This window comes from Elephas maximus, chromosome 25 (assembly GCF_024166365.1).
Source record: "Elephas maximus indicus isolate mEleMax1 chromosome 25, mEleMax1 primary haplotype, whole genome shotgun sequence".
Classification (NCBI taxonomy): Eukaryota; Metazoa; Chordata; class Mammalia; order Proboscidea; family Elephantidae; genus Elephas; species Elephas maximus.
The window spans coordinates 40,427,924-40,444,201 of record NC_064843.1 but is presented as its reverse complement, the minus strand read 5'-3'; the positions used below and the strand labels follow the sequence as shown (position 1 = coordinate 40,444,201).

The following is a 16,278-nucleotide window of genomic DNA, read 5'->3' as shown; positions in this document are numbered from 1 at the left end:
CTTCTAGATTCTCCCTTATGTTTCAGAAGAGATTGACTCAAGATACAGCCTAATGCTGTAGATCGAGTCCTGCCTCATTAACATACCTGCCTCTAGTCCTGCCTCACCAACATCATAGAGGTTAGGATTTACAACACATGGGATAATCACATCAGATCACAGAATGGAGGACAACCACACAATACTGGGAATCGTGGACCAGCCAAACTGACATACATTTTTTGGGGTGGGACACAATTCAATCCATACCACCTTGGAATAAAGGCCCTCATATTCACCAGTGACCTCCCTGTTTCCTTCTTTCTGTCTCTACCCTTCCTCTCTCTTTCCCTCTCAGTGCCTTCCCTTTTCTGTGTCTCCCCCTCTCTGTCTATCCCTCTCTTCCTTCCTCCTTCCTTCCTTCTCTCTCTCCCTCTTGGTATCTCTGCCTCTCTTTCTAGAGCCTGTCCCTCTTCTTCCTTCCCTTCCCACTGTATCCTCTCTTTCTTTGTCTCAGCCTCCCCCTTCCTCATCTCTCCCCACCTTCTCGACCTCCCCTCTTCTCTCACTTCCTCTTGCCTCCCACGCCCCTCCCCATGGTTTCACTAATACATGTTGGATTTCCTTTAGCAGGTGTTAGTTTCTCTGGGGGGTGGAGAGGGTGAAGGTGTGATCCAGAAAAATTCAAACTGGCATCAGAGAAGTCAAGGGGTTGGGCCACATTGACTGGCGTTCCCCTGTTTCTTCCCTCACAAACTGGTGTGAGCTCCTGTGCTGGTTTCAGCCCTGTATTTGGTGCTGGCAGCATCACTCATTCATTCAATCATTCAAACTCACCTCAGGGGCTTTGCACTTACATGCTCTGTGGTGGGCGACTCAAGAAAGTAAGAGGCAATTATGGGATGCAGCCAGCTCTGAGGAGGGGCCGAATCCAGGCACCCTTTCTGGAGGAGGCACCTGAGACTAAGTTTTGGAGAATGAGTAAGGGCTGCCAGTCCTGGAGGTGGGAGTGGATGGGGGCGAAGAGAAAGACATTGCAGGCAGAGGGAACCCCAAGGGCAAAGGTGTGAGGGGCAGGGTGCATGGTGCATCCGTTTTGGAATTGTCCAGGTCAGGCAGAGCCCTCACTCAATCTGTCTGGGTTCAAATCCCAGCCCTGCTGCCTAGTTACTGTGACAGCTTGGACAGATTATGTAATCTCTCTGTGCCTCCATTCCTTCAACTGTAGAATGGAGGGTATTGGTCCCAGCTTTATGGTGTTGTTATGAGGACCCCTTACATTAAGACGTGTGCAGGACTCAGCATTGTGCCTGGCACACAGTGAGCACCCAGTCCCTCTCAGTTCTCCCTCTGGGGACAGTACCTGGCACACAGTGAACAACCAGTCCCTCTCAACTATCGCTCTGGAGACAGTGCTTGGCAAACAGTGAGCACCCAGTCCCTGTCAGCTCTCCCTCTGGGAACAGTGCCTGGCACACGGTAAGCACCCAGTTGCTGTCAAGTTCTCCCTCTGAGGGAAGCCTTTGCATGCCAGGCCACAGGGGCCAGCATCGTCTCGAAGGAGAGCCTCTGAAGGGGTCAGGAGGGGCAGATGTTCAGTTAGATTCGCATTTCAGGACAGTCATCTGTTTGCTGTGTGGAAGGTGCTAGGAAGGCAAGATTGGAGCCTGCTTTGGAGCAGGAGGAGGCTGGGATGGATCCCTAGAGAGAGAAGACGGAGGCTGGGGTGGGGCGTATCGGAGCGGCCTGGGCAGTACAGAGAGGTTAAGAAGGTGGGCTCTTCAGACTGCTAGGTACGAATCCAAGCACTGCCACTTACTACCTCTGGAACCTTGGCAAGTGACTTAACTAGGACATGTCTCAGTTTCCGCATCTGTCAAGTGGGTAAGATAATAGTACCTAGCCTTGGAGTTGCTGAGTATGAGTGAGTTAATCCGTGAGAATTGTCCAGAACATTGTGAGTGCTTAATAACTACCAGACCAGCTAGAATTATTATTATTAAATATAAAGTTGACAGGTGAAAGGAAAGGATGTTGAAACTATTTTTGCTGTGACAAAGAGATCCCAAAGAGGCTGGCTGGGGAGGTCTTCTACCTTAGCAGCCAAGCTGTGCGGGAAGCCTCTGGATGGGAGGAGTTAGGGGATGGTGTGGACTCTCCTTTTCCAGAGGTTTAATTCTGTGCTAATCTTGTAACAGGCCAGCCTAGCCATCTGAGCAGAGGAAACATGAGTTGTCTGCTTTGTATCTGTACGTTAACAGCACAGCTCGCTCACCCGGAACCCAAATTCACTCAGCAGCTGATAGTGCGTGAGAGAAACTTGAGGGCAGAAGAGAGACACTGGGAGAGACACAAGGCCTCTTCCCTGAGTTTTCCACTTTGAGCTTCCCTGCTTGGGCAAGCAACTTTGCCCAGGCTCAAGAGAGGCAGACAGACCTGAGCTCTCACCTTTAATTGCTGTGTGACTTCAGGAGATTTACCAAGGCTCTCTAAGCATCGGTTTTCTCATCTATAACGTGGGGATGATGATGCCCAGCTCTCACCATTGGTGAGTAGGTTGACTGTATTCATACAAGTAGAGGTCCTCTGGGCCTTACAGAGGATTCAGTTATAAATGAATCAAAGCTGTTCTAGAAGTTGTAGTCATTGACGGTGTAGGGCTCCAACAGACTGGCCTTGCACCGCAGCTTCACCACTTGCTGCAGGACACAGTTCGCTGAGTCAGAAGTGCCCCTTTACTGGTGAGGGATAAATGAGGTGCTGGACTCAGGGGCTTAGAACAGGGCCTGGCGCATAGTAGGTGCTCAATAAATGGTGGCTGAGACCATTATTAAGCGTGCTCGGTGGGGACCCTGGAATGCCCCTCTCTGAGCCTCAGTTTCCTCGTCTACAAAATGGGGGTGATTTCATGAGATGATGTTGGAAATATTTAATACTACTGAGCAATCAGGGCCATCTGCAGGAATGGGACTATGAAGGGAAGAGGAGAGTCATTTCTGAGAGTGACATTAGGGGCATTGGGCTACAAAGACCAGGCTGGGAAGAGTATGGAGCCCCTGCCCAGGCTGGGGTGTCTTGGGAGAACCCTGCATTTCCATTTGGGAGAACTGCATCATGTCACCTTTTGAAGGTCTTTGAGTCTGGATATTTGGTTTACAAAGGGTTGACTATGAGAGGGACAGCTTTCAACCAGCTATTTATTAAGCATTGATTCATTTGCTGAGTATTTATTGAGGGTCTACTATGTCTTGGCCAGAGTTTCAGGTGCCAGGATACAGCAGACAATAAGACAGTTAAGGCCTCTGCCCATAAAGAGCTATATTCAGGTGGGGGAGATGACAACCCACAGAAACAACGAACATATCAAATAAATAGGACAATAGGAGGAGGTAAGGGCTTTGATGTGGAGAGAGACCAGGGAAGCTACATTAGATACCAAACAAAAGCAAACCAAACCCATTGCCTTCGAGTTGATTCTGACTCATAGCGACTCTATAGGACGGAGTAGAACTGCTGCATGGCTTTCCAAGGAGTGGCTGGTGGATTTGAACTGCTGACCTTCTGGTTAGCAGACAAATGCTTAACCACAGGGGTCAGCAAATGCCTCTCTGGTGATGTGACATTTAATTCATCTACTTACAAGAAGGAGCAAGAAATGTGAAAATCTGTGTCAGAGTCCTGCAGATAGAAGAAACAGAAAGTGCAAAGGCCCTGAGGCAGGAACAGGCTTGGCATGATTGAGGACGCAGCATTTCAAGGAAGAAGACAGGACACATCTCCTGAAGACGCACATAGCCATTTACCAACTAGTGGAATATTTTGATAAAGGAGGCACAGTGGCTGGAAGAACACAATGGAGGAACATCCCACCCAGCCTAAGAGATTAGGGAAAGCTGCCTAGAGGAGGTGACTTCTGATCTGAGACCTAAGTGACAGGTAACAGAAGAGGAGAGGAAGGGTTTCCAGGTGGAGAGAACAGCATATATGATGGTGAAGAAGTGGAACAGGACCTGACACCTTCGTTGGGGGAATTGCAAGTATTTGGATATAATTGGATCCCAGAGCTGAAATGTTGGGGTGTAAGGAAAGGATCGAGGGTGTCCCTGACATTTAAGCAGGAGAGTCAGGACTGACCCAGCCCAAAGGGCCTGATCATAGAGCTGCTGTGCTAAGAAGGGTATTTCAGGGTGGGCAGAAGGGGTCAGAGAAGGACCTGGAGGCAGAGAGGCCAGCATGGGGGGGAGGGGGGTGAAGGTGAAGCTATGACCAGCATAGGTAGCAGTTCTGGGGTGGGAAAGGCTAATTCCAGGGACCTTACTAAAGAAAAAGGACTGAGTGGGTGACAGTCTGGGGGACAGGGGATGAGAAGGAGGTGGAAGTCTCAGGGGACTCAGAAGAGCAAATAGCCATGTGTCTCCTGGCTCAATAGGACTTCAAGGGATTTGAAGTCTGACAGGCTAAGGACAAGTCCTGGCTTGCCATCTTCCTAGCTCTGTGAGCAATCATGTCGTCTCCTCTCTGAGCCTCAACTTCCCCATCTGACCAATGAAAACAATAAAACCCTCCTTGAAGAGCTGTTGGGCAGATTGAATATGAAAGTAGAGAAAGACCCCCAGCACATAGCAGGTCTCGGCACATGTCAATTCCCTTCCTTGACCTTGGCCTTGGCCACCCACTTCACCTCTCTGGGCCTCCGTTTTCTCAACTGTAGAATGGGAATAAGAATGCTGTCCTTGCGGTGCTGCTGGCATGAGTTAATGAGATGATTTCCATAGGCTCAGGACACACCCCCCAGAGTAGGTGATCACAGATCTCACCATCTTTTCTTTCTTCCTCCCCAGCAGGAACAGTTGAAAAAGAATGGCCTGGCAGGGGCTGCTGCTGGCTGCTTGCCTCCTCGTGCTCCCCTCCGCCACCGCGGATTGCCTGTCCCCATGCTCCTTGTGTGCAGTGAAGACCCAGGATGGGCCCAAGCCCATCAACCCTCTGGTAGGTTTCAGGCAGGGTCCTCCATACCCAGGTCCTGGGCCAGCAGGGACTGGCCATCTGTGTATGGAGGTCTGGGATGCTGGTGCCTGTCCTGTAGACTCGTCCCATCTGTGCAGGGCTTGTCCTGTCCTGTGGACAGCCTGGGCACCAGGGGCAGTTCCTTCCAGCTCCCACCCCCACTTCAGGTTCTCCCTATCATGGGTTCACTCAGGTCTAGTGAGAGGCTCAGGTTTCCAAGGAGCCTGATGTCCCGGAGTGTCATTCATCAAGTGGTGCTGACTTTGAGAATCAGCAGTTCAAGATGAACTTTTCAGGGCTTCTCTCCACTGGGTGGATGGGTGCCTCCAAATCCAGTCACTACCATGGAAAGAGATCTCTTCACCCCCTCAATGCCAGTATCTGGGGGACGGAATCAAAGCCTTGACCTATCTCCTGAGTCTTAGCATCTCTTGGCCTGGCCTTGGTTTTGCATTGAGTCACACTCCCCCACGTGCCTCCCTCTGCCAGCAGGAATGCTGGAGTCCAGGCACCAAGGGTGTGGTGGATAGACCACAGGCTTTGGTCCTGCCACTTTCTAGTTCCATGACCTTGGAACCTACTCTCTGTGCCTGTTTCCTCATCTGCAATATGAGGATGATTCCATGAGACAATGATGTTAAGTATTTAACACATGATGCTAGCCACTGTTTACTAAGATGCACACAACACACCAGGTGCTGTCCATACACGCCAGCTAGAGATCCTAGTGGTTAGTGTGAGAACTGATGGCATTAGACTGCCCAGGTGCAAGTTCCAGCATTGTCCCTTATAAGCTCTGTTGGCTGTTGACCTTGGGCAAGCTTCTTAACCTCTCTGTGCCTTAGTTTTAGGCGCCCTGGTGGCATAGTGGTTAAGTGCTCAGCTGCTAACCAAAAGGTTGGCAGTTCAAACCCACTAGCCGCTCCGTGGGAGAAAGATGTGGCAGTCTGCTTCTGTCAAGACTTACAGCCTTGGAAACCCTACGGGGCAGTTCTTGTCTGCCCTACAGGGTTGCTATGAGTCAGAATCAACTCGACGACAATGGGTTTTGATGCCTTAGTTTTTTTTTCTATAAAATAGGGCTAATGATAGCAACACCCTCATAGGGTTGTTTGGAGGGTCAAATGCATCAATGCATGTGAAGCACTTGGAACAGAGCCCGGTACATTGTAAGGCACTGTATCATCACCATCCTGACGATAAATGGATTCTCCCAACACCTCTATGAAGCAGATACTATTGCCTGCACCCCCCCACCCCGGGTTTAATGAACCCTCGTATGTCCTCTCACATGTGTTATTTCTACTATTCTTCATTACTCCTGTCCCTCTCTATAAAATGTTGCAGCGTCCTTCACACCTGGGAAAGTCTGGGAGAGCCAACCACTCCCTCTGGGAATCAGAAGTGAGGAAAGGAGGGGTGAGCCCGGCAGAGCACTGTGGGAAGATCTCACTTCCAGTTATGACATTGCCACCTGTAGCCATATGCCCTTGGGAAAACTCTCCAAGCTGGTTTCCTCTTCTTCTATAGGGGCTCAAAATCATCAACCTTTAAGCATCACTGGGAGCTTCAAAGTGGGTAGCCCTGTGCTTAGCAATGGTAGCTAATTTGATTTTCTCAGACACTGGCCGGTGATTACCCAGGATGGGAAGAGTGCATGTGTTTTGAAGTTTCATGGGGTGGTGTGACTGCTATGTCTTGTTGGGTCTTTTGCAGGTTTGCTCCCTAGAATGCCAGACCTCCCTGCCGCCATCTGGGGAGTGGGAGAGATGCTGGGGTTTGCTGTCTGTTTTTACCTCCATCACCCTCGGGCTTAATGGCAAGGGAGACTTGGAGAGCAAGGCTGTTTTGGAAGATTCCTATGGTGAGCTAGCCAAGCGCTCTGGGCCCTTCCTGAAAAAGCTGGAGAAAAGCAAATTCCTTTCCAGCCCCCCAACAAAGGAGAATTCTCTGAGCCAGAGTCTGGAGAAGCTCAGGGGTTTCTCAGGCAAGTTTGAGGAGGGAGCAGAATCTGAGCTGATGGGGGATTCACAGCTGGAAGACAGTGTGATGGAGGCCGAGGCACTCAGGTCTGATGAGGACGACCCCAAGGAACAGGTCAAACGCTACGGGGGCTTCTTGCGCAAATACCCCAAGAGGAGCTCAGAGGTGGCTGGGAAGGGGGATGGGGATGGGGATATGGCAGCCCACGAGGACCTGTACAAACGCTATGGGGGCTTCTTGAGGCGCATCCGTCCCAAGCTCAAGTGGGACAACCAGAAGCGCTATGGTGGCTTTCTCCGGCGCCAGTTCAAGGTGGTGACTCGGTCTCAAGAAGATCCCAATGCCTACTCTGGAGAGCTCTTTGATGTGTAAACACCTTCCCCATCATGGAGTTGAGTTGGGAGCCACTCCTGACATCCTTCCAGATTAGAGTGCATTCATTCATTCTCCTGTATGTGCCCCACCCCCATGCTCAGTGCAGCACTTTCTACAAAACATCCAAACCCAGCCAACTTTTCTTCTGAGGTCAATGATGGGGAAGAGAGGAGGTTTCCCCACCACACCATAGGTTTAGTGCTTGTCCCAGGCCACTAGACCTCTAAAACTGCCACCATAACCAACTCTTGATGTCAATCCCTCCACCCTGTTTATAGGACTCCTCAGTTCCTGTGATCCAGAGTGACTTATTCTTCATAACCTCTAGATCTACGAATTCCAAACTTTACTGATCACATGACTCTCTCAGAAGAAACATGAGTATCCCTCCCAAATGCAGATATATTCATTTGGATATTATATACGTGTATTTAAAATACACAGAAATGTAGAACAGCAAGATGTTGTTGTTGTGGTTAGGTGCCACTGAGTAGGTTCCTATTCATAGTGACCCTATGTACAAGAGAATGAAACACCACCAGGCCCTGTGCCATCCTTATGATTGCTGCTATATTTGAGCTCATTGTTGCAGCCACTGTGTCAATCCATCTCATTGAGGGTCTTCTTTTTTTCACTGACACTCTACTTTATCAAGCACGATGTCCTTCTCCAGGGAATTGTCCCTCCTGATAAACATGTCCAAAGTACAAAGTCTCACCATTCTTGCTTACAAGGAGCACTCCAGCTGTACGTTTTCAAGACACATTTGTTAGTTCTTCTACCAGTTTATGGTATATTCAGTATTACTCACCAACATCATAATTCAAAGGCATCAATTCTTCCATCTTCCTTATTCATTGTCCAGTTTTAGCATGGATACGAGGTGATTGAAAATACCATGGCTTGGTCAGGTGCACCTTAGTCCTCAAAGTGATATCTTTGATTTTTAACACTTTAGAGAGGTTTTTTGCAGCAGATTTGCCCAATGCAGTATGTTGTTTGATTTCTTCACTGCTGCTTCCTTGGGTATTGATTGCAGATCCAAGTAAAATGAAATCCTTGACAACTTCAATATTTTCTCTTTTTATCATGATGTTGTATTAGTCTAGTTGTGAGGATTTTTTGTTTTCTTTATGTTGAGTTGTAATCCATACTGAAGTCGTAGTAATTGATCTTTGTCAGTAAATGTTTCAAGTGCCCTTCACTTTGACCAAAGTTGTGTCATCTGCATATTGCTGGTTGTTAATGAGTTTTTCATCAATCCTGATGCTGCATTCTTCTTCGTATAGTCCAGCTTCTTGGATTATTTGCTCAACATACAGATTGAAGAACTATGGTGAAAGGATACAGCCATTATGCACAACTTTCCTGATTTTAAACCTACAGTATCCTCTTGTTCTGTTCAAAAGACTGCACCTTGGTCTATGTACAGGTTCCTCACGAGCGCAGTTAAGTGTTCTTGAATTCCCATTCTTTGCAATGTTATCCATAATTTGTTATGATCCACACAGTCAAATGCCTTTGCATAGTTAAGAAAACACAGTAAACAGTATTCTCTGCTCTCAGCCAAGATCCATCTGACATCAGCAATGATATTCCTGGTTCCATGTCCTTTTCTGAATCCAGCTTGAATTTCTGGCAGCAACTTGTCAATGTAGTCTGCAATGGTTTTTGAATTATCTTCAGCATAGTTTTACTTGCATGTGATATTAATGATATTGTTCCATGATTTCTGCACTCTTTTGGATCACCTTTTCTTTGGGATAGGCACATATGTGGATCTCTTCCAGTTGGTTGGCCAGGTAGCTGTCTTCCAAATTTCTTGGCATGGATGAGTGAACACTTCCAGCTCTGCATCTGTTTGATGAAATATTTCAGTGAGTTATTTTGTCAATTCCTGGAGCCTTTTTTTTTTCCAATGACTTCAGTGCAGCTTAGACTTCTTCCTTCAGTACCTTTGGTTCTTGATCATATGGTACCTCCTGAAATGGTTGAACGTTGACCAGTTCTTTTTGGTGCAGTAATTCTGTGTATTTCTTCCATCTTCTTTTGACGCTTCCTGCATTGCTCATTTTTTTGCCTGTAGAATCCTTCAGTATTACTGCTCGAGGCTTAATTTTTTTCTTCAGTTCTTTCAGCTTGAGAAATCCTAACATGTTCTTTTTTTCTGCTATTCTAGCTTCAGGTCTTTGCAGATTTCATTATACTTTATCTTCCCAAGCCACCCTTTGAAATCTACTGTTCAGTTCTTTTACTTCATTGTTTTTTCCTTTTGCTTTAGCTGCTCTATGTTCAAGAACAAGTTCCAGAGTCTCTTCTGACATCCATTTTGGTCTTTTCTTTGTTTCCTGTCTTTGTAATGACCTTTTGCTTTCTTTGTGTATGATGTCTTTGATGTCATCCCACACCTCATATGGTCTTTGGTCATTAATGTCCAATGTATCAAATCTATTCTTAAGATGGTCTCTAAATTCAGGTGGGATATACTCAAGGTTGTACTTTTGCTCTTGTGGACTTGTTTTGTTTTTGTCAACTTCAACTTCAACTTGAACTTGCATATGAGCAATTGATGGTCTGTTCCTCAGTTGGACCCTGGCCTTGTTCCGACTGATGGTATTGAGCTTTTCCATCATCTCTTTCCACAGAAGTAGTCGATTTGATTTCTGTGTGTTCCACCTGGTGAGGTTCACATGTATAGTTGCTGTTTATGTTGTTGGAAAAAGGTATTTGCAACAAGTAAGTTGTTGGTCTTGCAAAATTCTACCATGCAATCTCCAATGTTGTTTCTATCAGCAAGGTCATATTTTTCAACTACAGATCCTTCTTCTTTGTGTCCGGTTTTTGCATTCCAATCACTAGTAATTATCGATGCATCTTGATTGCATGTTTGATCGATTTCAGACTGCAGAAGGTGGTAAAAACTTCAATTTCCTCATTTTTGGCATTAGTGGTTGGTGCGTAAATTTGAATAATAGTCATATTAACTGGTCTTTCTTGTACAACAAGCTAGATAAACATAAATAGAAATCCTAATATTTTACTCCAAAACCTCAAAGGACCTCCTTGTGCACCCCATTTTGGAGACCACACTTAAGGAGAATGCTGAAATGCTGCCTTTTATTGGAGCAGGAATTCCTACACTAGAGATTTCAGACTTTCAGAAGGCTAAATTCCCACTGGGTGTATTTGGAGTTGTCATTGTGTAGAAACGCTTTGCTTAAAGAACAGATTCTGACTCCAGTTCATGTTGGTACCCTGGACAGCATTCAACTCCTCACAGAACAGGTTGCTGTTGTTAAGTGGTGTATAATGCATTTGGACTCCTAGTGACCCCATGTGACAGAGTAGAACTGCCCCATAGAGGAGGGGAGTGAAAATGTCTTTCCTAAATGGTGAATTGAGAGCAGTTCTCCTTCTGAATGCTGAAATGATCAAGGAGGGAGTGAGGCAAACCAATTTCCTCTGTGCAACAAACTCAAAATGTAGAGCAGTTCCCTGAGCCCTCATTAAACTAATTAAACTGATCAGTATCACAACTCTACCCCAGGTTGAACTGAAGCAGAGTCAAGTTGATGAGGTTAAACACAACCATGTTCTTGAGCAGCTGAATCGGCCACCAAGAGTCCAAGCCATCTGGCCCAACATATGCACTGGGCATTGAGTAAGGGAATCCAGGAGCAATAGCTAGAAAGAGAAAAAAGGCCCTCTCAGTCTCCGTGATGAGTCTGTCCTCTAATGTCTCAAAATAAAACCAGAAGGAGGAATGAAATGATTAAGTTCTTGAGGCCAAATGAGCTCCCTTGATTCAAATAACCCAGAATCAGAGGCAGGAGACCTCCTGATGCCTTGGTTTCAATCAAAGTCCTCTGTTTCTCTCTCATCCACAGGCACTGTGGTTTGGTTTATGGGTCTAGGAAGCTGGGCTGGATAGGAGAAGAAATGGACTTGAGTTTGGATAGTTTGTATAAAATGCTCCTGGACACACATCTTCATCCGCAGCCCTACTGTTTTAGGGTTACTTGGTGTGCTTTTAAAAAATACCATTTATGCAATGTACTTGGAATTTGCTTAGTCCTCAATAGGACTGTGTCATTCCCTTCTCCTCCAGTACAATAAATAAAAGATGCTGAAAATTGGGATATGTGTGTGTGTACATTTGTGTGTTTCTCCAGGGTGTGAAAAGACCATTTGCAGAAAGGAATGCCAGATAATGAAAAAATATATTTATATGTTTTAAATGTACATACACATGAATATACTATGTATTATATGTATGTGTGGGTATATACCACACAATCATGTATTCATATATATATGGGAGTCCCTGGGTGGTTCAAATGGTTCACATGTTCGGCTGCTAACTGAAAAGCTGGAGGTTTGAGTTCAGTCACATGTGCCTCAGAAGAAAGGCCTGGCAATCTACTTCGAAAAAATCAGCCATTGAAAACCTTGTGGAACAAAGTTCTACTTTGACCCATACGGAGTTGCCATGAGATGGAATTGACTCGACAGCAACTCCATTGTTTGCTTGTTTGTTTTGTTTTGGCAGACTATATACTGCTACGGTACACAGACACACACACACTCGAGTTAGAAAATTAAGGGTGGGATAAAAGAAAGAGCAAAGCTTTAGAGTGCTAGCACCTTAAATTTGAAAATTGGATCAGCGTGACCTTGGGTAAATCATTTGACCTCTCTGAGCCTTTGTTCCCTCCTCTGTAAAATAAAGACAAATTATGCCAACTTCATAGGGTGGCTGTGAGGATTAGATGAGATCACAAATACAAAGCTCCTAGTTTGTAGTAAGTGCTCAATAAATAAGAGTTTCTTTTCCTATCTTGTATTAAGTGCTACAGCTGCTAACCAAAGGGTTGGCAGTTCAAATCCGCCAGGTGCTCCTTAGAAACTCTAATGGGCAGTTCTACTCTGTCCTATAGGGTCGCTATGAGTTGGAATCGATTCGACCGGACTGGGTTTTTTTTTTTTTTATTAAGAGATAGGGCAAAGCTCAAATACTCATCAACATGATGAAGAGAGTGGGAAGAGGGGCTGCAGAGGGAGGCTGAGTCCCGTGTATTGCCCATGGGCTGTTGTCAGTCCTGGGTGGATGACCAGGGTGGGAGAGAGAAATACTGGAGCTCCGAGACAAGGAGTGTGTGCTGGGGATGAAGGACACTACGGATTAGGTGGGATAACACTCTTCATGAAATGGTATAAATAAAATGTCTTTAAATAAGGCTAGTGTGAGAGAGATTCAGTGGTTACAGACCTTACAGGGTCCATTTGGAAACCGGCTTTCTAAGCGACTTCAGCAGAAAACACAAGCCCAGAGACGAAATCATTCATTCAACCAAGTATTTACTGAGGGCCTGTGTGTGGTAGGCCCTTTGCTAAGGTGCTAGATGTACAGTAAATAAAATGGACAAAATCTTTACTTTTATGGAGCTTACAATCCAGTTTGGAGAGACAGAACTCAACAAGTAAACAAAAAAATATAAAACTAAAAATAATGGCAATTGTTGCGAAGGAAACAATTGGGATGTAGTGATAAAGGATAACAGAGGTGGGGGAAATCTTCCTAGGGTGTTCAGGAAACCCTTCTCTGAGGAATATTCCATTCTTGATATTCATAGGACTACCAGGTTGGCAGGAACTTAAGGTTTGAGTTCATCTCCCTAACCACATACCCTGTGCCAAAATGACACATTGACAACCATTTTTAATCTCTTTGAACACCTTCAGTGACTTGGATTTCACATTTCTTCATGATTCAGTTTTGGAAAGCTCCATTTTTATGCTAGGTTGAAATTTAGGTTCCTGACACTTCTACCCATTGGGTCCCGATCCTGTTGAGTGCTAGCCTGTGAGCTTCTCTGGGAAGGAATTTTCTGTCACTTGCAAACAAATGGCTCCTAACCATCTAAAATGGGCTAAACAAACAAAAAAATGACAACAAAAACAGTAATTTGTTGGCTCCTATAATTGAAAAATCCGGAGATATCTAGCTTTAGGTAGAGCTTGATCAAGGGGCACAATAAGGACACCAGGACCCATAATCGTCCCATCACTAAGCTTTTTCTTCTTTGTGTCAGATTCGTTCGTTCATTTTAAGATGGCTGATAGCAGGTCCAGGCTACAACTATGCAGGTTCAATTCCAGTATGCTGCTTTCTCAGTAAACCAATCAAAATTTCAGGGCACCTCCCTGGCTCTGGTTGGGTCATATGTCCAATCCTGAGCCAATGTAAATCATTGTGGATGGAGGAACACGGTGCTTTGATTGGTCAGGACTGAGCCACATGGACGCCGCTGGAGCCGGGGATGATTCAAACGCACCCTAAGTACCTGGACTAGGAGTGGAAAAGGGGGTGGCTTTTGGGAGGAAAATTGTACTTGGTTCCCAGGACAAGTAAATAAATGCCAGAGCACCAAAGGGTAGATAGTCACCCCCAAAATGAGTGAGGGTGGCTGGGTGTGGGCTGGGGCAGGATGCAGAGGGTGTGTGTGGGGAATGTGGGCTCAGAGCCACCAGACCTTCTGATTTCCAAGAGAACTGGAAACCTGGATTTGCATGTGCCATCTCTCAAGTTTTCAATGTAGGCAAATAATTTTTTTTTTTTTTTTTTTATCATTAGGTAGGAGAAACCATAGGACATTTGGGGATGACACACATCACTCTCACCATTATTTTGTGGCCTCAGTCTAAATCGTTTCTGTTTTTCATGAGAACACTTAAAACAAAGTTTCCCCTATATCCTATGGATCCCAGAGAGCTGCTGTCCTGGACCCCTTTTCAGGGACCTATTTCACAAAGTGAAGAAGGCAGGACCACAGAAAGTGGAAAGAGCACAGGCTACAGTCTCAGAGCCCTGGGCTCAGATCCGGCTCCCCGGGGTGACTTTGGGCAAGCACTTACTGTATCGTGGATCCTCAGTTCCCACATCTATCAAATGGGGTGAAAAATACTGACTTCTCTGACCCAGGGTGAACACTGAATCATATAAAATCTGCCACGCACCCAACACGAGAGAAGCATGCGGCACAGGCGGCTACCCCCTTTTAAAGGGCAGTCCCTCTGGATATGGTAGTCCAGATGCCACCTGAGTGAGGCACAGCTGTTGAAGGGACATTCTGTTGGCGGTAAGAACAGAGTGACATACAAAACATGTTTATTGTGGTGTAACATACATGTTCTAAAGCATACTGAAGTGTGCATCTCAGTGAATTTTTACAGATACACACGCTTGAGTCACTACCACCCAGATCCCAGTAGGGGACATTTCTAGCACCCCAGATGGCTTAAGGAGATGATTTTTATGAGATGTTTACGCGGATGGAGAGCAAGCCAGAGTACGAGTTGGAATAAAAAAATTACGGGCCTCAGAGAGAACTGATTCTTTGTCCATGTCACAAAGGCTACCGTGTAGCCAACACAGAGCAGGCACTGGTTAAGGGATGCCAGCGTCCCAGCAACCTTAAAAGAACACGTTACTAATAAGCACGCGGTTTCCATGACAACGCCCTACACCGTCACCAGCGAGGAAAGTCTTGTCATAATGGTCATGAGAGTCATAATCATCCCTGGGGTTTGAATCGCCTCCCCCACCCCCAAGCTCCAAGCCCTTCACAAATGAGCGGGGCAATGGGGCTAGTCTATTAATTAAAGGCCCCAAAGTGAAGACCATAAAAATCCCCACAACAGTGCCAGGAACAATGGCTCCATAACAGATGTCATCTCAGCGTTCTTGATTCACGTGCCGGGTCCATGTTGCCTCCCGTTAGCTGGCAAGTTTATAACAAAGGTTTATAATTACTTCTCTAACATGTAAATGTGCAAGTAAGTCGCACTGACACCCTATTTGTCTTGTCTCTGTCTAACTCAAACTAAGCCCCATTATTCTTTGCCCCCCAGGACTCAGCTCATCCTTAATCACCTTTGACATGAAGTTTGAAATGAAAATACGCATCTGTCTCACTTTTAAACACCTCATTGCACCAGCTTAGCACCTTAGGGCCTGCTCTGATGTGTGGAAATTTGAGGAGTGCTTGCCTGTTACTGGAAACCTTGGTGGAGTAGTGGTTAAGAGCTATGGCTGCTAACCAAAAGGTCAGCAGTTTGAAGCCACCAGACTCTCCTTGGAAACACTATGGGGCAGTTCTACTCAGTCCTATAGGGTAGCTGTAAGTCGTAATCGAGTCGACAGCAATGGATTTGGTTTTGGTTTGGCTTTGCCTGTAACTGGTAAGATCCATGAGGTGTTTGGGCTTGGAGAAGGAGCCCTGGACTGACAGTCCAGCTACCTGGAGACCTGAGTCTGGTCCTGGTTCTGCTACCTGACCATAGGAGAGGGGACATGCCTTTGACCTCCCAGAACACAGTTTTCTCTTCTGCAAAAAGATGTTGATGCTACGGTAAGGTCCTTTGTCTTTTCAAGAGCTGTCACATAATACCTGCTGAGTCAATAAATGGGGAACAAGGCAACAGAACCTCACTTTCCTTGCCTTAAAATGGGGGTGATAATTCCTCCCATGGGGGGTAGTTAGAGGTCAAATGAGATATAAGGACTGTGTATTACACAAACGTGTTGCATCATCAGTGTTAATGCCGCCTTCCCTGAGTTCATCCTGTAATGCAACGAACATTTATTGAACACCTGTTGTGTACCCCACACTGGGTTAGGGGCAGGGGGTTCAGTGGTGATTCAGCACACTCCCTGCTTTCTGGGGCTCGCTTTCTACCTAGGGAGACCAATCACTTATAAATTTCAAATGGGTCTCTACTGTTTCAGGTGGAGTCCCTGGATGGTGCGAAAAGGTTAAAGTATTCAGCTGTTAACCTAAAGGTTGGAGGTTGGAGTTCACCCTGAGGTGCCTCAGAAGAAAACGCTGGTGATCTGCTTCTGAAAAACCAGCCACTGAAAACCCTGTGGAACAA

General features: G+C 46.0%; 1 protein-coding gene across 1 annotated transcript; it reads left to right on the top strand.

Moving 5' to 3' along the window:
- Window positions 1-4,839: 4,839 nt before the first annotated feature.
- Window positions 4,840-7,341, top strand: PDYN (prodynorphin). The gene is made up of 2 exons (XM_049869147.1): window positions 4,840-4,968; window positions 6,703-7,341. Exons 1-2 carry the CDS (start codon window positions 4,840-4,842, stop codon window positions 7,339-7,341), a joined length of 768 nt encoding a protein of 255 aa, XP_049725104.1.
- Window positions 7,342-16,278: the final 8,937 nt, after the last annotated feature.